This window comes from Polypterus senegalus, chromosome 12 (genome assembly GCF_016835505.1).
Source record: "Polypterus senegalus isolate Bchr_013 chromosome 12, ASM1683550v1, whole genome shotgun sequence".
NCBI classification, from domain to species: Eukaryota; Metazoa; Chordata; class Cladistia; order Polypteriformes; family Polypteridae; genus Polypterus; species Polypterus senegalus.
In genome coordinates this window covers 49,739,951-49,767,302 of record NC_053165.1, presented here as the reverse complement: position 1 = coordinate 49,767,302, position 27,352 = coordinate 49,739,951, and the positions used below count along the sequence as shown (strand labels likewise).

The 27,352-nt window shown below is 35.3% G+C and overlaps 1 protein-coding gene across 1 annotated transcript in view; it reads left to right on the top strand.

The window, feature by feature from the left end:
- Positions 1-6,183: 6,183 nt before the first annotated feature.
- Positions 6,184-27,352, top strand: part of txnrd3 (thioredoxin reductase 3) — a 35,553-nt gene continuing 14,384 nt past the window's right edge. Inside the window, exons 1-9 of the mRNA XM_039771122.1 lie at positions 6,184-6,503; positions 8,177-8,237; positions 15,613-15,722; positions 16,871-16,978; positions 20,327-20,399; positions 23,798-23,917; positions 25,095-25,237; positions 25,709-25,824; positions 26,930-27,155. Of these exons, the coding sequence (XP_039627056.1) occupies positions 6,396-6,503; positions 8,177-8,237; positions 15,613-15,722; positions 16,871-16,978; positions 20,327-20,399; positions 23,798-23,917; positions 25,095-25,237; positions 25,709-25,824; positions 26,930-27,155 (1,065 nt within the window). The 5' untranslated portion in view covers positions 6,184-6,395. The remainder of the gene's footprint in view (positions 6,504-8,176; positions 8,238-15,612; positions 15,723-16,870; positions 16,979-20,326; positions 20,400-23,797; positions 23,918-25,094; positions 25,238-25,708; positions 25,825-26,929; positions 27,156-27,352) is intronic.

Sequence of the window (27,352 nt, the reverse complement as noted above, 5' to 3'; positions counted from 1 at the left end):
TAATTGAAAGCTATCAATATAGTGATTTGACCTGCCTGTGATTCCCAGTATCCTTCGTATTTAGAAAATGTCCTCATTAAAATAAGTTTTAAGAGGAATTTTAGGTAGTATTTTAATATACAGTATGTGGCAATAGATAAACTGGTGTCTAAGATAGCAGCTGAATTGTTTGCTAAATCAGTTGGATGTATGCCTAGGACTATTGATTAAAAAAAGACAGGACATTCTTACTGTCTTTATTATTCCTACCAATTAATAACATTTCTGTTTTTTTCTGCATTTTTAGAGAATACGTTTTCTTTGCTCATTCAATCTTTTCATTTATTGTCACTACAACAGAACAGAAAAAGAAAGATAAAGGCTTGGGGCATGTGAGTGATCCATGTATATAATGGCAAGGTTTTGCAAAAAAAGAGAAAAACACACAAACAATACATTTACATAAGCTGATGCTGGAGCAACGTCTTTCCAGATCAAAGTCTACTTTCAGACTGCCAGGTCCTTTGTTTTTCTGGGTTTTAAAATGTTCTTGGGAAGAAGATGAGGGGCTAACTGCAAACATTATGGGTCTTGTTTTTTGTGGCCTTCTGTCCATGAGTCTGACAGCACTACCCCCAGGCTCAGGGTGGTATTACTGGTATGATCTGAGCCCTGTAACTATCCCTTAAACACAGTAGTGTAACAACACAATTAATTAAGGACACAATAGGAGAAAGGTCATTTGCTCTAAAAGAAGGATATGGCTGAGCATCATTTAAATATGGATGAAAACAGATGTGATGTTTTCTGTTTTAATCTCCTGGAGCAGAATATAAAGTGAATAAGAATACTGAGCCCTAGGGGACACTGTATTTAACTACAGAATGTAGTAATGGTGTACTGTAATCTTATTTCTGTACATAATGATTTGATGAGTATGAATTAAGCCATGCAAAGACAGTGAGAGCCCAAGATCATTTGTCAGCCTATGTAATAGAACAGAGTGGTCAATTGTCAAATTTAGCAACATAATAAGTGTAGCATTTTCTTCATCATATGATATTAAAATGCTATTAAGAACACATGTCAATGCTGTTTTGCAGAATGCTTACAAAAGCCAAACTGAAATGTATCAAGTAAGTGGTAATTAGTAATATGAGACTGACGTTGCACAAAAGCTACTTTTTTAACTACTTTAAAAAGATAAGACACATTGAATTAAAGTCTATAATTATTAAGTACATTTGGTTCTAGTTCTGATTTTTTTTAATAATAGTCCAACAATTCACATTTTTAATGAAATAGAAACTGTGTCAGTCAATAAAAGATAATGTTACAAATGGGTGCTTTCAGAACAGTGATTTAGCTTTCTGGAAGTTTTGTTGGGATTCGACCCAAGGGACCCGTGCAATATTTCACAGATATGATTCTTTTTTAGCTATTCAGTTACAGTTACAGATGTGCTGTGTACAAGGTGAAAAAGGGTTCAACACTGTAAAACACATTTTACGAGATGATTCTGAAATCTAATATCTTACCAGTTTAATCATTTAATGACTGGTAACCCAGGTCTGCAAAATTAAACTCATGAAAATTGCTTTAATTATAAAATTATTTTTATTTGTATTCACAAGCACAATAAAAAATATAATTAGAATGTTTCCATTACGTAGCATTTAGGTACAAAATTGAAAAGAAATTTAATAAAAAATTAGCAAACTACACAATTTATGTATACAATATTGATCTAACATTGACCTAAATTAATCTATATTAATAGATTTTAAACATAATACATGTAAAGAAGACAACAATGCACATTCATTAACTAACCTAAAACTTCTCTAGTTTTTGCCATTTCGCAGTTTTTTCTGATCCATACTTTGTTTGCTGGCCCGTCTACACTTTTTTTTTTTGGTGAATCACCCAGCAGTAGTCCACCATCATACTGACATCCCAATGTCCCAGGTACCTTCTTTCCATATCGTTGATATCCCGATAAAATCTTTTACCAAGCTCTTAACTCACTGCTCCAGACTTTCAGGGATCCAAAACTAAAAAGTGAACTTTGAGACCTATGTTGCAACTGCATTTCTGAAACTTAGTTTATAAATTTTTCACATTTTTTTATAATTTGTATCTTTATTGTGACCCCAAAACTTATAAATTACTTCTATGAATGATATCCAAGCATCATGTTTAGGTCATTCGGGTTTTCTAATAGCAAAAATTCCTTCTTCAATTTAGACTCAGCCAAACCCAGAAACAGCACAAATACATAAAATAGCCTTCATCTTCTGACAAACTGCTTCATTAAACCAAGCTTACAATGATGCAGTAGTAGCAGCACTTTATATGGATCCACCAAACTAGGTCTGATGATGTATTTGGTACCAAGCTGCAGCTTTATTCTAGCTGGCCATTCCTTTTGAACCCAGGGTCAATTCTTGGCTCTGCTGCCTCACTCACAGAGGAAACCTGGGAATTTTGTCTGACCTGACAACTGACTCACTAACATACGCTGAACTTTCAAGTCCCCACATATAAACCAATGATACTCATTGCAGCTTTAAACATAGAGTTTAATATTAAAAAATAATAAATTCAAACAAATTATTAAAATATTTATTTGATTATTTATAATGTGAAAACAAAATAAAAACTATAATTGTCAGCAAAAAAATGTGTTTTATGAAACTATGTTGTGTAATGGGGAAAAATAGTTTTATTTTTTTAATTCAGCACCCAAATATACAGTGGGATGCAAAAGTTTGGGCAACTTTGTTAATAGTCATTATTTTCCTGTATTAATCGTTGGTTGTTACGATAAAAAATGTCAGTTAAATATATCATATAGGAGAGAAACACAGTGATATTTGAGAAGTGAAATGAAGTTTATTGGATTTACAGAAAGTGTGCAATAATTGTTCAAACAAAATCAGGCAGGTGCATAAATTTGGGCACCACAAAAAAGAAATGAAATCAATATTTAGTAGATCCGCCTTTTGCAGAAATTACAGCCTCCAAACGCTTCCTGTAGGTTCCAATGAGAGTCTGGATTGTGGTTGAAGGTATTTTGGACCATTCCTCTTTACAAAACATCTCTAGTTCATTCAGGTTTGATGGCTTCCGAGCATGGACAGCTCTCTTTAACTCACACCACAGATTTTCAATTATATTCAGGTCTGGGGACTGAGATGGCCATTCCAGAATGTTGTACTTGTTCCTCTGCATGAATGCCTTAGTGGATTTTGAGCAGTGTTTCGGGTCGTTGTCTTGTTGAAAGATCCAGCCCGGCGCAGCTTCAGCTTTGTCACTGATTCCTGGACATTGGTCTCCAGAATCTGCTGATACTGAGTGGAATCCATGCGTCCCTCAACTTTGAAAAGATTCCCAGTCCCTGCACTGGCCACACAGCCCCACAGCATGATGGAACCACCACCATATTTTACTGTAGGTAGCAGGTGTTTTTCTTGGAATGCTGTGTTCTTTTTCCTCCATGCATAACACCCCTTGTTATGCCCAAATTATTCAATTTTAGTTTTATCAGTCCACAGCACCTTATTCCAAAATGAAGCTGGCTTGTCCAAATGTGCTTGAGCAGACCTCAAGCGGCTCTGTTGGTGCTTCCTCTGCATCACTCTCGCATACAGCATCTCCTTGTGTAAAGTGCGCCGAATGGTTGAACGATGCACAGTGACTCCATCTGCTGCAAGATGATGTTGTAGGTCTTTGGTGCTGGTCTGTGGGTTGACTCTGACTGTTCTCACCATTCGTCGCTTCTGTCTATTCAAAATCTTTCTTGGTCTGCCACTTCGAGGCTTAACTTGAACTGATCCTGTGGTCTTCCATTTCCTCAATATGTTCCTAACTGTGGAAACAGACAGCTTCAATCTCTGGGACAGCTTTCTGTATCCTTCCCCTAAACCATGATGGTGAAGAATCTTTGTCTTCAGGTCATTTGAGAGTTGATTTGTGACCCCCATGTTGCTACTCTTCAGAAAAAATTAGAGGAGGAGAGAAACTTACAATTGACCCCCTTAAATAATCTTTCTCATTATAGGATTCACCTGTGTATGTAGGTCAGGGGTCACTGAGCTTACCAAGCCAATTTGAGTTCCAATAATTAGTTCTAAAAGTTTTGGAATCAATAAAATGACAACGGTGCCCAAATTTATGCACCTGCCTGATTTTGTTTGAACAATTATTGCACACTTTCTGCAAATCCAATAAACTTCATTTCACTTCTCAAATATCACTGTGTGTGTCTCCTATATGATATATTTAACTTATATTTTTTATCGTAATAACCAACGATTTATACAGGAAAATAATGACTATTAACAAGGTTGCCCAAACTTTTGCATCTCACTGTACATGAAAATCACATGAAGTAGTCAAAACATTTTTTCAAGTGAGAAAAACACTAATGATTAAAAAACAAAAGAAAGAATCACTGCAAATTAAGTACTGGACCTAAACCACAATGCAAAAGAATAGACCCCAATTTCAACTATAGCTCATTGAGATGCTGTTTCTTATAACATGCTAGAAGGAGACTAAAAGCAGATGGCACTTTTCAGTTAGTAAAAGTAATTAGTAACTTTTTTTTGGTAGATATTTATTCAAACTCACTATAATAAGCCTGTGATAATTTTAAGCTTTGATGCCAAGGTTTTTTTTACCATTTTTCTGCTTTGAATGAATCAAGTTTAAAGTACCTTTACAGTATAACATTACCAAAAAATAGTGACAAGCTGTAATATGGAATTAAGGTGTAGTCTCTTCCACGCCATTCACCCCCTACCTCCTTCCGGGCCCCCCATACTGTTGATCCTTCCTCAGTGCATGCAATCAAGCTTTCACAAACAGAAGGCAAGTTACACAAGAATACAAACTGCAACCACAGCCAGATGTCATACAGCTACCACAACTTAAAAAGTTCTTCTTTCACACAAGATCAATGTTGTTGCAACACACAGTACTTAATCTTTTGGTTTAATGTTTCATCACATTCTTCCATTTGCTTGCCTTTGTGTTTTCCATGCTGCTTTCTTTTTTTTTTTCCAATAACACATATCTTTCATTTCAGACTTCCACATTACACTGCCCGTAATTAAGTTTTACATTCCCTTTTTTGTTTCAGTGCTGGACAAATGCAGTGTCATTAGTTCCTTATCTTTGCCATTTCTTGGAGCCTGTACTGATAATCTACCAGGACATGGTGCTTGTGTGTTCTTAAAATTTATGTTAAATTTTATCATTATCTTGTAGACTTCATAACTTTTCAAAACTCTTTTATTGAAGACAGGAGGTGTGTATTTTCCACTAGTTTATTTTGAAAGCTGAACAGATTGTATGGAACCAGTGACTGAGAAAGAACTCCCTGCTGTCCTCTATAGCAATCTTTCCCCAGCAGTCATTTGTCTTCAGAAATGTGTATTCAAATTAATCCAATTTCAACATTTCAATATGATTTTAGGTCACTTTCTTCAATGAGAAAAATCAAATCATTGTTTCAGAATATATGTGATGTCTAAATGAAATGTTGAATATTACAATTTTTTTTTTTACTTAAATATAGACAAAGAGCTATTATACTGCATGAACACTTGAACTTGACTGTAACACAGAATTGGTTAAACACCTTCATTTAGTTAGAATTTTACTTCTGGAGACTGCACTGTTTTCTTTTAAAAAAATGCACTGGTTGACGTTTATGACTAGGATGAAAACTAGCATACTGTTTTTGATTTAATTATTAATATATTCCCATTCTTTTAGCAACATTCCTGATAACAGTTAAGTTTACAACTGTTGGCACTTAGTTTTATGTCTAAGAAGATAATCTTATTATTAGTGTTTTCCATTAAACATCAACTGCTAGAAAGTAATCTAAGCTTGACCCCTGCTATTTATACTAACCCGTGACTCAGTCAGTGCTGTGTATCTTTTCCCTTTCTGGGGTAACAATAAGATTTCCACAAGATGGCACACCATCTTCTACGAAACAAGGCGAAAGAGGTTCATATTTTGCCTGCTGGACTTTAAGGCTGATGCAGCCAAAATGAAAATGGACCTTGTCATTGATCAAATGTGATATAATTTTAATATTCTGTGACGTTTTAACGACTGCTAAGTTGCGCTATAAGCAATTTATTGTGCTTACTGTTCAGGCACTCTGTGGACAACCTCCTTCCCACCTTAAGTCCCGCTGGTGCTACGCGCGTTGCGACTGTCATTGCGCGGTTGGCTGCTGCGCGGGATTGAACATGGCGCTTATTTATAGCGGTGGAATTTTTTGATGTTAGTGACTGTTGTTCTTTTTTGGGCTGCTTCTTGTCTTATCCCAATAGGTTTTCTTCCCCGTTCCTGTAGTTAAGCTAGGCTAAATTGCCGCTACTACTTTTGCCACTATGCCTCCAACAGGAAGCGGCGATCAGCTTCGGGCTCGAGTCCAGTCTCTTATCGACTCTAACCGAGTCGTCGTCTTCAGTAAAAGCTACTGTCCGTATTGTGTCAAGGTAAGTTATTGTTTAACGTGCTATCGGGGCAGTCAAGTGAAAAGGATTTGTAATGAGTTTCGTTTTCTCAAATGTATTAACTTTTTTTTTTCGGGGCAGTACAACCATCCGATAAAATGTGCCCTTAGAAACAAGTATTTTATTCAAATATAGATGTGATTTGAAGAAGCAGCCAATTTAAGATGTCACTTTACCCCACTTTTTATCCGTCTGTCGTCGCAAACATTTTAGAAATCTTTATCTGGGAGAAACAAGTTTTAAGAGTAATTTTATGCCAGAGTGCTTGAGCAAGGGGTTGGGGATTTAAAATGCTGTACAGTCCTTCTCACGTGCTAAATTTTCAGCCATATACACACATGTAAATATTGATCGCGTATACCCTGTCCACGTAAATGTTTCTTTTTCCTTTCTAGTTACTGAGCGTGTCCTCCTCTGTCTCCCTTTGTGTCTGTCCCTTCTAGTTTAAATCCTTGTCATGTTACTCACTTTTCATTACTTGCATACATGAGGCCGTTGTACAGTTTAGTCTGTTATCAATGTGAAAGGCGCTATATTATGTAAGTATACAATATATGTTGCGTTAAGGAAAGTATGGTTTTCGGACTTTAGACGAGGTGATATCAAGTTCAGAAACACAAGTGCATTAACCGTGCTGACAAAGTCATTTTGTCCGTCTATACAGTTGAGCTCTGTGTAGGTTATGCAATATCCACGAGATCGAGTAGATTACTATTCTGAGTAAAAATTTCAGATTTTATCTGTGAGCTGACAAGACTGTTTTATCAGCCCCGAGTCCGCACTCCATTGTTCATTTTCTTAAGCTTTTTGATTAGGGACATCTTGTTCTGTTATACTTTCATATGTATCGTTACATTGAAAAGGAGACAATACTAGTCCTGATATTAAATGCTTTTCGTATAAGAAAGGGTATCTAAATGTGTAAAACTACAGACATTTGGGTTACATTTTTATGTTTTCATACACTATTAGAAACATTTTGTTTAATAGTTATTCATGTTTGGAAATAATGTAATTACAGTCGTTTGACCATGTAATGTTGATGATTGTGTTTTCCAGATCCACTATTAATAATTGGTCTAAGATTTTGAATTTATATTTGATAGATCATATAAATAGGTACCATTTAGTAATTCCTTTATAAAGTAGATTTCATCATTAATAGTAAGCTACAAAAATGTGATACCTGTTGGAGAATATAAAGGCATTGAAGGGAACATGAGTAACATCTGTAAATGCAGCACAAACATATTTTAAACACGTTGCTTGACTATATATTATAGTGATTGGCTTCTTGTGTTACTTTTTGTGTGTGATTTATTGCTATATAAAAATGTTACACAGAATACTGTTGTAGTCAAGTGATAAATCTTTCCATTGGTTACTGCAGAAAGATAATTTTGTTTTGTACACATTAAACATTTTTGCTTAATCAGTGAATAGTATTGGACATTCTACGGTCATGATACTTTGTCTATATATTTTTAGCCTTTTATTTTGAGATTAAAAATATATAACCCCTATTGTATAATGGGTTCTTTCTGTTTGATTACCCTTGAAATAAACAATGCATCATGTTTACTGTCAAAACTTCCAAACATTTCCTGTGTTTTAATCAAATTATTATAAATTAATTTCCTTTTTTTAATGTATAGGTAAAGGATCTTTTCAAAAAATTAAATGTGGACATTAATTCAGTAGAGCTTGATTTAATGGGTAAGTTGTGCGTATTGTTGATTTGCCATTTTTCTAAATCCCTACTTTTGCCAATTTTTAAAAGGTCTGTCTATAGTTCAGTTGCTGCTAAAATTATAGTAAATGGAAATAAAAGGCACTTAAATCTTTTAACAGTTAACTTATTTATTGTAAATGAGGATGTTTTGGCCAATATTTGTAATATGTGACTGTTGCTTGAGTTGCTATTAACTTTCTGCTTAAGATGCAGTGTCCCGGCTGTATAAAAATGTTGATGCTAGAATGGCCTGTGAATAGCTAGCAAATTGCTGAATCATTCTTGGGAAGTTGGGCTTCATTCCATTTAACTTCTAAGCCTTGTTTATAATGTGCCTAAAACCTCGCTGTTAAAAGAATTTTACACATTACTTAGGTCACATAGCAACTTTGTGTTGTAGCATTATGAAACACTACTTTTGTATCTTTTATGCACTCTTAATTTTACTGCACTCTGAATTATTTGTTTATTGAATGAATGAATGAAAATAATTGTGATTATGCTGAGCCTTAATCTGAAGACTACCAGGTTGTTAATGTATGATTTAACACTGTTGCTTTAGAGTACTTCTGCTTTGAAAAATGAATTATGATTGTATGTCTTTTCCAATTGTTCCAATAAATCTGTGGTGTTCTTTGCTGCCTTTGAATGGTTCATTGGCAGGTTATAACTTATAAACAACCTATTTAACATTAAGTGAAAAGATTCTGGAAGTTGATTTACATTATTGTATATGGTGCAGAGTACAGGACACTTAAAACTACTTAAAGTAGCAAGGTAGTTTGTGGTATTATTAAAGTTATAGTGTATTACAGTATGTAAATAGCCATAGTAAATGGATACAGGAGGATAGGATAGGTGGCATGGTAGTCAAGTGGATAGTGCTGCTGTCTCACAGAGCTATCATCCAGGGTTCCAGTCCTGCAACTGATTTACATGTCCTCCCTGTGCCTACGTGAATCCCCCCGACCCAATCAAGGAGCATTCCAGTTTTCTTCCTCCTCCTCAAAGATGCTTGTGTTAGATAAACTATGCATTGGCACCATATGAGCGTTTGCCTTGTTGTGTCCGGGATTGGTTCCTGTGTTAATTCCAGTGATGCATGGGTAGGCTGTGTCCTCCAATGGTCTTGAATTGGATTGAGTTTGAACATACTGGGGATGAAAGATAAAATCTTGGTGAACATCTCGATAGAGCTTGTAAATGGTGTGACATCATTCCTTTGTAATCTGTCAGTATTTTGTTCAACAGTCAAGTAATGTTTCCTCAGTTTCTCATGAAAAGTTTAACTGCAGATGGAATGTTGGTTTTAAAATTCAGAGTACGATGGTGTACGGCATCAAGGAAAGCCTTGAAGGAGTACAATATGTTGTAAGCTGTAGGGAACTGTGGGCGTTTCTAAAGAAATGGCAAAGTAGTTTTAGTCATTTTCTTAATTCATTCTGCGTGCACAAGTATAATTTTGTCCTTCGTTGAAAAGGAAGAGCACATTGGATTTCTGTGTAAATATGGTCGTTTACCTACTGCAGTACTCTGTTGCACCTATGGTACTTCCAGCAGTATCTGATTTTTAACAGCAGTTATCAGAACAGCCATAGCATTTATTCAGATACATCTGCAGGTGAATTCCATTATAGCGAAAATCATGGGACCATAAAAATATTTTGTTATAATGAATATGGGGAAAATACGTATACTGTTGTGACCGAGGACGCAATGTCTAATGGTAGCGGTGCGAGGAGAGCTCCGTAGCTGATCTGCTGCGTCTGGTAAACAGTAAACCAAGGGCAAAGCAATTGGTTGTCCTCTGCAGGATCAGGCTTACTGCTTAGCATGCTTGTCGTGCAATATTTAGAATATTTAACATCAGGCTTTGAAATGCTTGCCTGATCTTTCTTTTCTAGACTACTCCTGCCACAGCAGTGATTCGAAGCCGCTGGTGTTCTTCTATTCTGAAGATGGGAGCTAAAGCAGGACGAATGCCTGTGTCATAGCCCATTTTGAATGAAGTCTTGTGGCAGTACCGATCTCTAATACAGTAATAAAGTACCTGTATTTTCCTTGAAAGCCCAGACTCTTCTTCCTGTCTCTCGTGCAACTCTGTGACCCAAGGTTGATAATACTTGCATTAAAAAAAAAAAAAGCAGCACTTCTTAAACTGCAAAAAATATTTTATTTGAAAACGAGATGTTAGATGTAACTTCTTTTTAATAGAAAAATGTATGAAAATACAAAATTAAAGCAAGACATTCGATAAAGATGAAGGTGCTCTTGCCTAATCATTTTTCTTCATTCCAGAAACAACTTTTTCTAATACTGGTAATTTTTCTTTCAGTGTAAACTGATGCTGTTTCCTGCCTTTTTTTTGGGGGGTCTATCTCAAAGAAAAACGCTGTGAAACTCGGTATCCACACACTTCACAACTCCCCATATGGAGGCTAGGTGGAGTACTGATTCTGAATTCTTCTTTACCTGTATGATGATGTGCCTACACACTCACCAAGACCACCTGAGACCAGAAATTTCACAATAGACTATCTTTCTTTGAGACAACCTGTTGCAGGGTTCCTGAGACCCGTCACAGAAAAGTAGGCACCACATTAAGCGTTTTTTGGCATCGCATTGGTATCTTCTGTGGCCATTTCTGGTCAAAAAAACACTTGTTATACTGAAATTTACATTTTGTTAAAACTAAATTAATTTAACATGATGTTGTATGAATGTTTGTCTGGACCCACAAAAAGTATTTGTTATTCGGAAAACTGTTACTTTAGTATTTGCTATAACAGGATTTGACCTGTATATATTTAGAATGTAAAAACAAAAACATATGGTCATAAATTGGTGTGTATTTGCTATGCTACTTGTGCCAAATTCTTGTGTGGGCTTGCATCTTTTTTATTTCAAATCTAATTTCTTAATAGCTTTTGTGAATAAAGATGCAAGAAAGTCAATGTCATTTTCTGACCCGCTTAGTCCTGAACAAGGTCACGGGGGTAGCTGGAACCTTTCCCAGCCAGCATAGGGCACAGAAACAAAGCCTGGGCAGAGCGAGCACACATGTTGTCTCTCATATAAACACACATACACACAAGGGCCAATCTAGTATATAGTACAGACATGGGGAGAATATGCAAACTCCACACAGGGAGGATGCAAGGCTTGAACCCCGGTCTACTTACTGCGAGGTAGCAATGGTACCACTGTGCTACCCCCCAGTGTAAAAGTGTAACAGAAAAAATATTAGGACAGAGACTTAAGTGGAAGGTAGGTCTCTGTCATAAAATGTGAGAATAAAGGCATATTGTTTATTACATTGCTCAAGTATTCTCTGTAAACAAACTGAAGAAATCATTTCATCATTAGTCAGCTAGTTCTTCAAAATGTTTCAGCTCCTAAATAATCACAGTCTTGTTTGTGTTGTGGGAAAAACTGCCGAGAACTGGATTAACTGTACTATCATACTTTAGTGAATTATGTAAAATTTGGTAATTAAGTCTCAGCAATCTGAATCATACTGTACACTTAAAAGTAAAGACAAATTTTCTGCGTATAAATGCATATAAGAAATTCGTAGTATTTTCACTATGATAATCATCAATGCTCACTTGGTTTTCATTTTACACATAAAATGATATAATCATGACAGGTTAAAGTCATTGTTATGTGACTTGAATCCAAAAGATCCAACAGTAAACCTAAACATGACTTCTTGTTATGAAAGAAATGTGCATACATACTTAATAAAACATCTATAACTTGAATAAAATGGTTAGGGTTAGTTGGATAATGCAGCTGCAAAGCATTAAATGATTATACATTAAACTTTTCACTAACAGGTATTTTTTTGGACTGCCAATACAGTATTGGAATGGCTTTGTTTTTTTATTCTGAAGTGTACAATGTCTGCACAACAAGGAAACCCATATCATTGTTTGTTATTGCCCTTAACACATGTAAACATTTTATTATTTATAAAAATAGTGATGAACATAAATCTGAGCATTAATTTTACATTCTTGATGTTCTTTGGCAATTTTTCACTTTTTCAAAAGTGACCTATGGGATATCTTAATTAGTGGGTTACCACATACAGTAAGTGTGCTTTAATAATCCCTCAAAAATCCTATGCAAAACGTTCTGTGCAACACAAAAATGATTTCACTCAGAATAGTTCTTTTGCTAAAAACAATTACCCTTTGCAGTTGTTTCAGATATAGAAGGAAAGTGAAGTGGGAGAAAATTTTTATACTCAAGGATACATCATACATGAGCGACATGAGGGCTGTGAGATGGTCATCAGGCTGTCTGTACTGATTTAAGAGAGAATGTTGGAAGAGCCCAGCACCATTATGCTTGAAATGTGCATACTTTTTTAATTTTAAAACCTGGGTTTTACTGAGCCAGCCTGATCGGTTATGTTTATATAGGATGTTATTGCTGCTCAATTTTGATAATTGCTGATAAGTAGTTTATTTATTTATTTATTTGGTCCACAAGGTGACAGTTAACAAGTTGCCAGCCCTGGCATAAATATCTAGTAGAGGGTGAAAGTGCATCTCTGTCCAAAGTAAAATTTAAAAAGTGCTTTTAACATACTAGTCTAGCGTGTTTAGCTAACATATATTTGCTAAAAAATTCTTGAAGTTCAGTGCATTTGCTAGTAATAATGACAGCAAACAAGTAATGCATTATACATACATCTGTAGTGTCTGAAAAAATATGGTGGTACTGTGAGGGACAGGGACAACTAAATGATTAAGAAAATATAATTTTAATCAAATGTTTTGTTTTTGCATCGATTCATTTTTGCAGCCCTAGTTGGGGAAAAAAACTTTTTGTTTGAAATAATTCCATTCAAACACAAAAATGCAACGCATAAAGGAATCTGCCCGTTATCCAAGCACCATTTAACAGGGATTGTTTTGTACAGCAAATGTCCTAGTTTCTCCTTTTTAAAAATGAAAATCCACTACTACAGGCTCTTCCCTTCATTTGCATGAGATGAAGATTCTAGTCACAAATTTTATTTATTTTTAGTTTATACCGAGTATCTGTTTACATTTTGTCTAACATGACCTTGTACTACCTAATAATATCTGTGCATCCTTGGCAATCACTTTATAAGCTTGTCTGTCCAGTGTGTTTATCGAGCAAATGCTTTTACTTTGCTTCCTGCTGGACCCACTTTCTATCTAGATATCAACAAGTGCTAGGGGAATAATAGACCGCTTTCCTCCCCAACCGCCATGGTGTTCTGTCACCTATGATTTTCCACAGTTCACTGTACTGAAGACTGCAAAACTCATATGTAGTACTTTCAAGTTAGAAATCAAAACTTTGTCTGATAGAGTATGCTGCCAATTTATACATATATCAAGCACATGGTTCCTCTTCTAATACAACCAGAAATGCATGTTATTAGTTGACATTGTAATAAAATGTAAAATGAACTATCGGCTTTACAAACATAAATGATTTTTTTGTTGGCCAATATGTTGAAAATGATTTTAATGTATCTTTATATAAGAAAGTTCGAGTTAAATAAACTTCTTACAATGCTTCATTTTTATCACACAATATAAAACATTGGACATAGGTGCAGTATGTTGGGTATTTTTCCTTAACTGTCACACAGATTATGTCTAATTTCCTGGCTAGTTCACTTAAAGTCTCATCTAGTTGTAGCTCCCTTTTCTCTCGTAGGTGAAATTTCTTTCTTTCTTTCATATTTTGATAATCACAGTGAATGTCTTTCCCATAAAGTTGCTGCAACATTCAATAATTCAGGCCTTCTTTGTTTTGGTTCATGACATAAGTAGTATTTTAAAACAAAATAATATAAATTGGCTTGTCCCAGTGATTCCCAATGGGTGTGTCATAAAAATCTATAGTGACCAATTAACTGATGGTTTTTATATTTTTTAATGCCTTATTACTGTCAGCTTCACAAAGATGATTTCTTTGTGACCAATTACCCAGAATTTGACTTCTTCAATAATTACCAGGTAGTTGGGCATTCTCTCACATTCTAGGAGAATTATTTGAAAGACTCTTGCTGGTACACATTAAATGATCTTAAGGCTTCTAAATTATGGACTTACAATAACGATCAACAACCAGATTTTAAACTTTATAATTGACATGATCAAGCTAGTTCAGATCATCCACATCACTTGTGCCTCACTGGTATTGTGCTGTTTTTTTTTTTTTCTCCTCCTACAACAGTGTAGCAAAATACAACTTCACTACTTGCCATTACATTTGTTCATGACACTAGTCTTGTAGGCCTGACTACCAACAATAGTAAGATGGCTTATAGAGACAAGTTTTGCATTTTGACTCAGTGGTGCCAGGACAAAATCTCCACCTTAATGTCAGAAAAATCAAGGAGTTGGTCTTATACTTTAGGAAAGAAGCAGCAGTTCATACATCTTGGTGTGGATGCTGTGACTTGCTTCATTCTCAGTAGGAGGCAATGGCAGTATGATATGCAAATTAGGAAAATATATTGAAATTTTAAGTATTAGTAGTCAATAGGTAGTTCTATAGGGATTTCCCTAGCTGACACAGTGTAAAATTGTACAACATGTACTGTATATATCAAACTTCATACTTGCTACCAATCTTCAGTTTTTGCACCTTTTTCCAAGGGATGCTACCAAGCCAAACTTTTGGATCTGCTGTTGACGCGGCTATCTCTGGCTATCTTTAATTTTAATAGGTCCTCTTCTGCTTCTTCAGGTAGTACAGAATATTACTTATATATTTATGTCCTTAAAGAATATTGTAATATATTGACTTTGCTCACATTACTACCTTGTCAATTAAATTTGCTCTATTGAATCACTCTCCGCACTGTACTCCTCAATGACTAAAAAAAAAAAACATAGTCTGTACATTTTACTCATCAGAACTCGTATAAGGACCAAGGATGTCAACACTATATATACATTATACTCCAAAATGGATTATCAATATAGAATGGAAACTAATTACAAATAACAAAGACCGGTATCCATCCTCAGTATAGAGGGGACTCTGTTCTGGATTTTAACTGGTTGGAAGACTTGTAGTTGCCATCATTGCTGTTTGTTCTACACTTGTTTCTCTGGGATGGCTATTCTTGGGATCCATACCATACTTCTCAGGACTAGTGCCCCTGCTAAAGCCTGTTTCTGACCTTTTTACACACCCTGATGGCTGTCACATGAGTTGGTGCATTTCTTCCTATCATCCTATATTTATGTCATTGGTTAAGGGAACTCAATGGATTTAAATGGTCAAATAAAGAAATGCTGCATATTTTTATGTAATGATTATATAAACACATCTGGATTTGTGTGCTATTTATTTTAGATGAGGGACCAAACTTCCAAGATGTATTGTTTGAGATGACTGGCCAGAAAACGGTGCCCAATGTATTTGTCAATAAAAAACACATTGGAGGTTGCGATAAAACTATGCAGGTAATTTCTGAAGAACTTTTAAATAATCATTTAATGAATGACTTCTTAGGCAAAATGCGTATTCTGATTATAAATAAGCAAATACTAATTTGCAGCATTACAGAATGTGTGTTGACGATGATACTTGCAAAAGCTCTATTTTCCTGTGTTTCTGAAAAATATATTAGATAAATTATATTAGTGGATGTGTATATTCAGTTGTTAAGATTTGTTGAATTTTGGTACACTATGCATTTATTGAATTAATGAAAGCAGCACAACTAAGGAATAGAAATATTAACTATAAAAGTGTGTATGCGTTTTTTACTTCCCCGTAGTGCTATTTAATGTGCTTCTTTAACTGCTGTAGTCAATTTACTTTTATTTAGCTGTTTAGTTTCTAAAATGCTTACATGAAAATGCAACTAGCTTCGTAGTAGTCTGGGGATCTTGTACATCTGTATATACGTTTTCTTTTTTAAATGTTGTTGCAGAACTTAGCATTGGGGTACCAAATAGGTACTAGTACTTTTCAAGGCTCACTCATAAATTAACCCTATTTTAGAGCTGGGCCTAATTTTAAGTTTCTAGGCCTTTATTTGATAGAAAACCAGAGGTCCATGCATTAATACCTTCTGAAATTAATTTGGGATTTATCAAAAATACGTCCAGTGGTGGAAGTTGTTGATTAGATTTTATTTTCTCTCTCCCTGTTTTCCCTTGTAATAGCCAATGTACCATTTTTGTTGTTAATTGGCACCAAATGGAATATAGCCATTCCTAATTACAGATGGTTAACTAATGTTATTGAGGCTGTGCGGTATAATGTTCAGAAATCTTCTTCATGATGTACAATATCAATTGACCCATGCAAAATAACCTCCACATTCAGTACAAATGAGTTTTGTATTTATGAAAATTAAACAGTAGTTTATACAACATATATTCAGTAATAAGAAAGTGACCCAATTCCTGTATTAATTTGTGAAAATTAATTGGCTTTATTCACTATAGAAATCAGATATTTTGAGTGCAGGGCAACAATGTTGTTTTTTGTTTTTGGTTTTTTTTGAGTTTTTTTACTATTATTCTGTTTACTTCTTCTGTTACAAATCTAGTACCTTTGTGGTGTTTTGCAATTTCTAACTATTGTGCATTTACACTTACAGGCTCATGATGATGGAGTGCTTCAGAAACTCCTGGGGATTTGCACTGAATCCTATGATTATGACCTCATTGTTATTGGGGGTGGTTCAGGCGGTCTTGCATGTTCTAAGGTATGATCTGTTATGACATCTATAGCAGATAAGTAAACCTCAGTAAATTATTTTATGTATTCTGCTTTCTGAGCATTATCATTTGCGTTAGGCAGACTTTTTTTTTTGCTTAACATTTGTCAGTTATTTCTCATGCTGTTGCTTTAAATGTGATATAATCCTAGTGCTCAAATATTTTAATCTTCATGTCTGTTGCATTTCACAAAACTAAAAATTACAAATAATAGTTAAATAAGGGTTTGTACTGGAAACCAGTTCACATTGCAGTTAGTTTTAGTGTTTATTTTTTGAGCAATGAGCTGCTCATACCCTTAAGCTGCGAAGGTCACTTTCTTTGTAAGTTAAACATATTCATATATATCTACAGTATGTCTGCTGCAATTATACGTCAATTTAAAGTTAGGCTACAGCCTATACTTAATGTGGTAATTTATATGTTACGTTTGGAGAGCAAAAGATATTTTCTAACCTTAAAGTATATCTATGTACATATAGAATTTTTAAGCATCTTGTTAAAAGCCTTGATGCTTAAAATCATTGCTGTTTCATCATAAAGAAGCTGTTAATTTGATGGTGTTGCTTCTCTACACTGACATCTTCCTTTCTGTACTCAACTACACAGTCATATATTGTATTTGGTTGTGTGTAATATATTTATGCTTGCTTGTGGTGTACAGTACCAGGATGCTTACTTCAACTGCGAAATCTAAATTCAGTTTGTGTAGTTTGCATGTTCTTGTCTGTTTTTGTCCAAGCATTTTAGTTTCCTCCCAATTCCTAAGAGGTTGCGTGTTAAGGGTAATCTGGTATTGCCAGATAACCTGTAGGTTTGTATGAGTGGTCCCTATGATGGACTGGTGCTCTAGGGCAGTATTTCCATCACAGTTACTGTGTGAAAGTAGCTGTGACTGGTTTATTAGGTTTAATTCAGGAGCACAAAAGAAACCTTAATCCCTAGACCAGAGGTTCTCATCGTCGGTCCTGGGGGACCCCCGTCGCTGCAGGTTTTTGTTCCAACCATCTTCTGTTTTTAATTAAACTTCTGGCCTAATTAAGTTAACTGATATTTCACAAGTTCTCTGTTTAAGGAACAATATATTAATTAGAAAACCAAGTTTGCTAAAAATATATATACTGTATTAACATGTACCAAGCAGTTATATAGGAATAATGTGATTTTTTTTTTTTTCCTTTTTAACAGTATTTTCATCTTGATTTTCATTCTAATTTTCTAGGTGTTCTAATTGTTTAATTAATCCGTTATTTACTAGTGGGTCTGACTCTAAAGTAGCTGCAGCCTTTGATTATTCAGTGTTTGCCTGGGTGTCTGCTCTGCTCGTTTTAAGTTGTCATTATTAAGATACAATGAGGGGGGGAAAAACTGCACAGAAAAAGGGCAAAGTATAATGAAACCAGCCAAAGAGTTAAGCATTTAAATCTATAGCAAAAGCTGTAGGCAAAATGTAAAAATTCTGCTGTCCTTTTCTGAATGTTGAATAAAAGAAAAAAAAAATACCAGCTAATTAAATGAGATCAGTGCTATAAGGTGTTGTCACTGATTAGGAATCTGGTTGGAACAAAAACCTGCAACCACAGGGGTTCCCCAGGACCGATGTTGAGAACCCCTGCCCTAGATAATTAAGAGTGATTGTGTAATACCTCTGTAAAAAAAAAAAAACTGTACCACATTTAATTTAAGCAGTTATTTTTTTTTTTTACAGCCATTAGGTACATGCAAATACTCCATAAATATTTCTTATTGCATTTATGTGTTGATTAAATTGGTATTAGGACACATTTAAAAAAAAAAAATGTATTTTAATATTTGTATCGCTTATATTGATTGCATTATAATCAATAAGTAGCAGATCAGTGAGACAATAATGCTGCATTTTGTTCAAGTCAAGTTGGACATTTCCTCCCCTACCCAGAAATATTTTTATATAATTCACAGACTACTTCTTAATAATTGAGTTCAAAGTTTGCAGTTTTTATTGTTGCTAAAATGTGAAATACAGTAATCCCTCCTCGATTGCGGGGGTTGCGTTCCAGACCCTCCCCGCGATAGGTGAAAATCCGCGAAGTAGAAACCATATGTTTGTAAGGTTATTTTTATATATTTTAAGCCCTTATAAACTCTCCCACACTGTTTATAAATATTCCCTGCACAGTTATACAGCATAAACCCTTTGTATCCTCTTAGATATTAGGTAAGATTAATTGAAATTCTGTATGTAAACACACTGTTTATATACAGTAAAACCTAAATATTATTTTAAAGATATCAAGTGTCTCTGATAACATATATGATGGACAGGCCCCCAGCAATAAATACGTACAATGCAAGAAAAATTGTATACAGTAAATGTGTGTACAGTGACACTAAACATATGTACATGTAATAAGTACTGTAAGTAGAAAATTAGTTACTTATCAACAATGACACAATGACTTGTCCGATAACGAGGAGTTTAGTTTTACTGCACAACAAAGGAGAGCGTTACAGCTCTTCTAAAGGAGCCTCTTCAGGCAACTGTATAGCACCGCCGTTGTTTTTCTTCCAGCAGACTTCAATCCAAATCCCTAGAGCAGATTCCATCCAGACTACTGCCTTATTACATCCACTTACAACTCATTTTGCACCCTGTTTAAAAGGACGCTGCGGCTGTAGATCTTGTATTTCTTTCCTACTTTTTAAATAAAAAGTATCGTGGCCTCGTTGATGCCGTAATGGCGTCCTACAGCGGTGTAGGTTTTCCTTTCCTTCAAAATATCCAAAACGTTTACCTTTTCGGCAATCATTAACATCTTCCGTTGGCGCTTGGGCACGGCCCCTGAAGCAGTAGCAGGAGCAGATCGTTTTGGAGCCATAATGAAGGGCTTGACTATGCACAAAGATAAACATAAAAGAGCACAAAAGTTAACTCTTTACACAGTGAAACGCGTTGATGCTGAATGAGCGAGACGGGACTTCCTGGTTAACGCCGCAGAATCGAATTCAGCACTCCGTCGCTGAGCCATTCAGCACACAGGAACTCAACTGCGTGTTCTGATTGGTTAGCTTCTCAGCCATTCATCAATAGCGTCCCTTGTATGAAGTCAACTGGGCAAACCAACTGAGGAAGCATGTACAGGAATTAAAAAGACCCATTGTCCGCAGAACCCACGAAGCAGCGAAAAAACTGTGTTATACTGTATATTTAGATATGCTTACATATAAAATCCGCGATAAAGTGAAGCCATGAAAGTCGAAACATGATATAGCGAGGGATTACTGTACTTAGTTTTTAATATATCACAATATTCTGTAAATGTAATATTAAATGTTTTATTTTTATTTTTAACTAGGAAGCTGCATTATTAGGAAAGAAAGTAATGGTCCTGGATTATGTTGTTCCTACACCAAAAGGAACTAAATGGGGTAAGAAGAAATAGTTACTTGTCTATTAACTGTTCATTTAATTGAATGTTGCTTTAACTACTGTAGAATGATTTAAATATTTTACATTAAGCTTTTGAAGAGTATAACTCATCATGATTACATAAACTAATTATTACACTGTAAGACATGATTTTAAGGCAATTTATGTTCTTCAGTAAGAAAAAAGTTTCCTTCATCAGATTCTGCTCTCACAATTAAATCACTGTTTAACAAGTTTTGATATGGGCATCTTTTTCCATCCATTATTCAACCCGCTATATCCCAACTACAGGGTCACGGGGGGTCTGCTGGAGCCAATCCCAGCCAACACAGGGAGTAAGGCAGGAAACAAACCCCGGGCAGGGTGCCAGCAGTGGGCATTTCTCTTTTGCAATACAAATATGTGACATTCACCTTCCCCTGTAGGTTGTTTTGATGTAGTAGGAGGAATATGTCGTGTGTGACGTTTTTAGTAATAAATTTGTGTAATTCGTCACAGGCTTCTTCAGCTGTTTCACTTTATATCTCTTCTTTTAGGTACTCCAAGTTCATTTTTTATTTTTATTAAATTAAGTTTTGTGTATTACATTTATGCAAAAATTATATATGTTGCTGGCAATGTGTAAAAATTGGCATTCTATAGAATACCTAGGCAATGTATACAGTGCCCGAAATAGGACATCAAAGTATGAAATACATCGCATTTCATACATTTCCTAGGCATTCTATACAATACCTAAACGGCAAACCGGCAGAGTGTAGAATAAGCTTATTCTAGCCAGAACATTTAGTCAGTGGCGCCTGGATCTTTATTTGTCCATGTAGAAGCACGTGTGCTTGCTGTGCCGCAGCAGTATTGTGGTGGGTGAAGTACTGCTACAGAAGCTGACCCATATTGTGCTGCGTGAAGATGGGAGAAGAGAATGTAGTGTATGGACAAGAATCACAACATGCTGACATGAGACAACGGTTCTACAAAGAACTATCCCAAATGCGAGCCAACTCTGCTAAAAATTGTTTTTTTCTAATGGAAGCCACTTACGAGAAGTTAGTGAATGATGTAACATAGGCTAAAACGACTACTAAGAAGGAACCACGGGACTATTGGCTGCTGAAACGTTATGATTTGATAATGTTAGAGAACAAAAGCAACTTGATTTATCCTGTTAAAAAAGGCTTCAATGCTATCCAGTTTTACGTCAGAGATTCTGAATTATTTGACGTACTTCACGATGCTCATTTGGCCATTGGCCATGGAGGACGAGACAGAATGTTGAAAGAGCTTGCACCCAAATACAAGAATGTTACCTGTCATGACATTGAACTGTATATTCACCTTTGTGAGTCATACCAGAAGAATCAAAAAGGTGTATAAAAAGGCATTGTAGTGAAGCCTATGGTGTTTTCTGATTTCAGTTCCTGCTGTCAGGTGGATCTAATCGATTTTCAGTCCCATCCTGATAAGGAATACAAGTTTAAAATGGTGTATCAAGATTATCTCACCAAGTTTGTTGTTCTCGGGCCTCTGAAATCAAAGACAGCGGAAGAAGTAGCTTACAACTTGATAGACATATTTACGTTGCTTGGAGCACCATCGATTTTACAGTCCGACAACGGTCGGGAATTTGCAAATAAAGTGGTCAGCAGCCTGAAGGAATACTGGCCAACTTTGAAGATTGTCCATGGGAAGCCACGCCACTCACTAAGCCAGGGAAGTGTCGAACGAGCTAACCAAGACATCGAAAAATATGCTGTCTACTTGGATGCAAGATGAAAAAACTGACCGCTGGAGCGAGCGAATATGGTTCATCTAGCTTATGAAAAACAGGGCCTTTCACTCTGGGATTCAGAGAACACTGTACGAAGTTTTCTTTGGGTGCAAAGTTAAAGTGGGTCTTACAACGTCTTCCATACCCCAAGATGTTTTACAAGGTGTATAGACAGAAGAACTGGAAAAGATAATAGAAAGTGTACAAACAATACAGCTGGAAGAAACAAACCTTTCGACAGAAGAGACTGAGGTTACTGCACAAAATACTGACGAGAATTCAATCCATGACGAAGGAAACGAAAGTAGCAGGGAAGACATGGATAGTGAAGAACACTCCTTTTCTGCCACATGTTGTGTGTGCTTAAAGGAAAGCAGTGGTGCCCGTATGTGCAGAAAGTGTGGCCGAAATGTTCATGTGATCTGTGGACATGCTAATAAAGACGATGGCGGTGAGGAAATGGAAGGTTATGGGGCTAATATTTGGTGCGCTATTTGCTTCAACATTGAGAATGCAGTAGAAAGTAAGAGACAATTGAAAGGGAATCTAGAAGTACAGGCCAAAAAAATGAAAATGGACACTGACAAAAAATTCCCTCCTGCATCTTTGGGGGACACTGTGCGGGTTCCTATCCCTTACGTCGACAAGGGGTGCGGTGACCCGCGAAATCTTTTGGCAGTTGTTATGAATGTGACAGAAGACTGCTTTTACCGACTTGGAACGGTGCGAGAAATTTTGAACTAACTCTATGCAAGATCACAATTCAGTGTTTGTCAAAAGGGCTTACTCATGGTTGAAGATGTTCCTGACCACGAAATAGCTCTTCGATCTGCTGCTACTGCTTAGTCCACAGGAAGTGGCCAAGGATTTGTGAGGTGTATGTGCAAGACTAAGTGCCAAAACAACAAATGCCTTTGCGTAAAAAAGAAAATTAAGTGCAATTCAGAATGCCATTCTAGCCTTCCTTGCTGCAACAAATAGTAGGCTAATTAATGACACTTGATTCTTTTGTTATCCCAGTAAGCATATCCTGTAGTTCATTTTGTATTTCTTCTTTCATTTTTAGACATTTTGTTATTAGAGACCTTTCCAATCTGGACAATTCACACTTTGCGTAAAATAATATTTGTCATTCTTTATAATGCCTAGGCATTTTATGCAATGCCTAGGAAAAGTATGTAACAACGCATATATTTCATGCCTTGCCTAAAAAACGGCAGGCATGTATACATTGCCTAGGTATTCTATACAATACCTGCTTTTCATACATTGCCGGTAACCTTCACATTCATCATTTGTCTGTCTCATGTCCATTTGCTTCCAAGTAATTAGAGAAACAATTTAAATCTTATCTCAAACAGACAGAGCAGGCAAATGTTTTACTTTATGAACCGTAAAATTCCCAAAATTTGAGCAATTAATATAGGATTACACAATTTGGAGTGAAAATATAACTCTGACCAACTGCTATTCAATTGATTATTACATAAATAGAAAATAGGTTGTTAAAATACTGCAGATTCAGTTTTGAATAAATTGCATATTTTAAAATGAGTTCTCAGCTTACTGAAAGAATGAAGTTTTATTTGTAGCATTACCTCTTGTTGACTTTTTTTTTTTTTTTTTAAGGACTTGGAGGCACATGTGTAAATGTTGGATGTATTCCTAAAAAGCTGATGCACCAAGCTGCCATCTTGGGGACGTCACTTAAAGATTCAAAAAATTTTGGCTGGGAATATGAAGACAAAGGTTAGTTTTTTTTTTTTGTTTTTTTTTTTATGCAGCTTGTCCTTGTTTGAGTGTGAATGAGCCCTGCGAATGACTGTTCCTTGTCCAGGACTATTTAATGCTTTTCATCCATTGCTCGTTTGATTCTAGTCCTCCAAGACCTGGGATGAGACGGTTCTGTGTTATGTTTGTTTAAATGCAGGATGTAGCGTATCTTGTAAACTTATTGTATCAGAACATGATATTTTTCAACTAAAAAATGGAAAACTGTTAGCATCTGGAAGCATCTAATCTTCTTTACAGCAGATTTTACAGTAAAGGGGATTTCTTCTGACAGTTTGCCTTTAAAATATTAACCTTTACTGCTACTTTATATAACCTAAGTTAATGGTAGTGATAAAATACAGTAAATGATTTAGGCATTTCCCTACAGTTTAACAACCTAACCAAATTAGTAACTATTAAATTCTGTGTAGGCCAGAGTACTCTGCAATGTTGTGTTTTCTTTACCAGAAAGCAGTTTGGTTACTGCATTGTTAATGTCAGATGTGTACAGTATTGTATATCCAGCATTTTTCCTAATGAAAATGAAAACATACAGCCTGTGCTCATTTGCAGTGGAGAAAACATTTTTCTTAATTTAAACAGTTTTATAGTGCTTAATTTGGTGTGAGGGATATCTCTCATATCTGGTTTTCTGTCTGTGATATAGATATATAAATATTTTTAAAATCCAGCCTAATGATGTTGGTGAATGGTTTTTGTAAATCCTGAATGAATGTTTTTTATGTTAAGTGGAACTTAACCACTTTGTGCTTTGTCAGCATTAGTACAATGTAAATGTGGAACCATGCTGAAACAAATTAAACTTAATTGAAGTTGTGTCTTTCATCATTCAACATTCTGCTCTTGTGCATTTTTTTTTTAATCTGATTTGCCATTTTATGTATACTTTGGTGTCTAGAGACAGGTAGGGAATAAAAGAACTTGTATAATAGTGTTAAGTATTTTACTTCAAAATATACTGGGAGGTTCATCATCTTCACAGTCATTTGAGGCTTAGTCCCTGAAGTTGTGAGAGCACAGTAATATTTTAATTTTAGTTGCAATCTGAGTTTAAAGTTACATTTGAAATTCTTTTAAAATCATATCATTAACTGTGTCTGGTGTTGATAGTTGTTAAAATTTCTTTTTCTAGTCACGCACAATTGGTCAACAATGAAAGATGCCATCTCAAGTTATATTGGTTCTTTGAATTGGGGATATCGTGTAGAATTAAGAAACAAGAACGTTGCTTATTTGAACTCCTATGCCGAATTCGTAGAACCACATAAAATTAAGGTAAATAATATTTTGGATTTTCCATTTTATAAAACTCTTGCTTTCTTCAAGAGTATGAATACAGTATAGTAGTAGAGTAGAAATTAATAAAATAATGAGTAAAACTTTTGGGATCTTTTGCTTAAAGCTTCTTGTCTATTTAACATTTGGAAATGGATTTGGTGGTAGCTATGGGAAATAATTCACTTGATTAGAGTATGTCTTTGCGAAACTTTCCTGTCTGGCTAATAATTACTAAAAGTGTTGTTTTATTTTACCACCTTTGGTCAATTCTTATATATGACAGTCAAGTGACTTTTTGGTCAGATAAATATGATTAAAAATGTAAGTACCAATATATGTAGTACAGTCTGTATATACTAGGTTTTTCAATTTGGTCTTTTAAAAAATAGACACTGTCAATAGATTTTTATTTGTGATAAATTTTGAACTATATAACTATAGATAATTTTTATCTGATGTTTTCATTAGGCAACAAATGCACGAGGCAAGGAAACTTTCCACACAGCAGCAACATTTGTCCTTGCTACCGGGGAACGTCCAAGATATTTGGGTATTCCAGGTGATAAAGAGTACTGTATTACCAGGTCAGAGTTCTTTTATCCTTATATAATGGTGTTTTTTTTTTTTTTTAAAGTTATGATCTGGTGAAATATTAATATGCTGTTGCAGTTAATTGCAAATTTACTATTTGTCCTTTAAGAAATCCTTTATTGAACAGCATTGGCTGCTTATCCTGGTCAGTTGGGGCAGGTGGCTGCAATTAATAATTGATGAATGGTTTACTTATAGAGGTTGCATTGATTAAATACATCAATTTAATTAATGGTGATAGCAAAAATATAAATACTGTAATTTTTTTTATAACACGAAATGAGTACATACAGTTTTTAATGGTATTGCAATAAATTGTAATGAGTTACTAACAAAAAAGCATACCTACAAATTTTAAATTGAATCACATTCAAAACTGCATGATAACAAAAAAGGCATGCATGTTTTCAATTGAATTCCATTTTCTAAATGTTTGTAAATGGTAAGAGATCAGAATACTGTTTGCATTACATTATATGTTAAATTATTGAAAGGAGGTGAGAATTATAGGAATGCATTAATCTTAGGGCTTATGGGGTTGATGTAATTGGTAAAGGCAGTGCCAGATTTACCTCCTGAAACAGCCTGCAAAGGGTATTAGTTTATATACCTGTTATATATGTAAGGGCTGCAGTTGCTGTAATCTCAGGCTGTGGAGCTGTTATGCTCAGTGAATAGCAGTGCATGACTTAACTATTTTAAAAGATTCTTTCATAGTTTTCACTTATTCATGGTTGTGTGTACTGCAAGGTTAGAGACATTTTTGGCTGCCAAATGACATAAAGACCACTGGGGGAAAAACGGGAACATTACACTGAAGTAAACAAATAAATGCCATACACAACTGCAGCACAAGGTGCCCCCTCCCAGGTGCTGCTTTCAACACTCCTATGAATCCTTTTCAAATTAATTATTGTTCTTGAAAATACTGTTCATATTTTCACTTTGCTGACTTACCCCATTCTCGATGTATTATTACTGGTAAAAACTTCTTCTGTATTGTAATTAACATTTAAGCTTGTCTTTGTACACATTTGAAAAATCAGTTGTGAATGGTAGTATTACATATGTTCAATAAAAAATATCTTATTTTTGTAGTGATGATTTGTTTTATCTGTCATACTGCCCTGGGAAGACGCTAGTTGTGGGGGCATCTTATGTCGCCCTTGAATGTGCTGGTTTCCTGGCAGGCCTTGGTTTGGATGTCACAGTAATGGTCCGTTCCATTCTCCTGAGAGGCTTTGACCAAGAAATGGCAGAAAAGGCAGGCGCTTATATGGAAGAACATGGTGTCAAGTTTATCAGAAAATTTGTGCCTATAAAGGTAATTTGCTGCTGATTTGTATTTACCTGGGATCAGCGTAAAAACTGGTGCAAATTAGAGAAAAGGTATATAGCTTGTATGTTGTATTGGTGGTGGTGGTGGTAGTATCAAAAGTACAGAGTCCATCTTGCATGCAACATGTAACCATGACCTGGTACATTAGCATTTCCAATAATCTGATTAGGAGGAAGTGCACA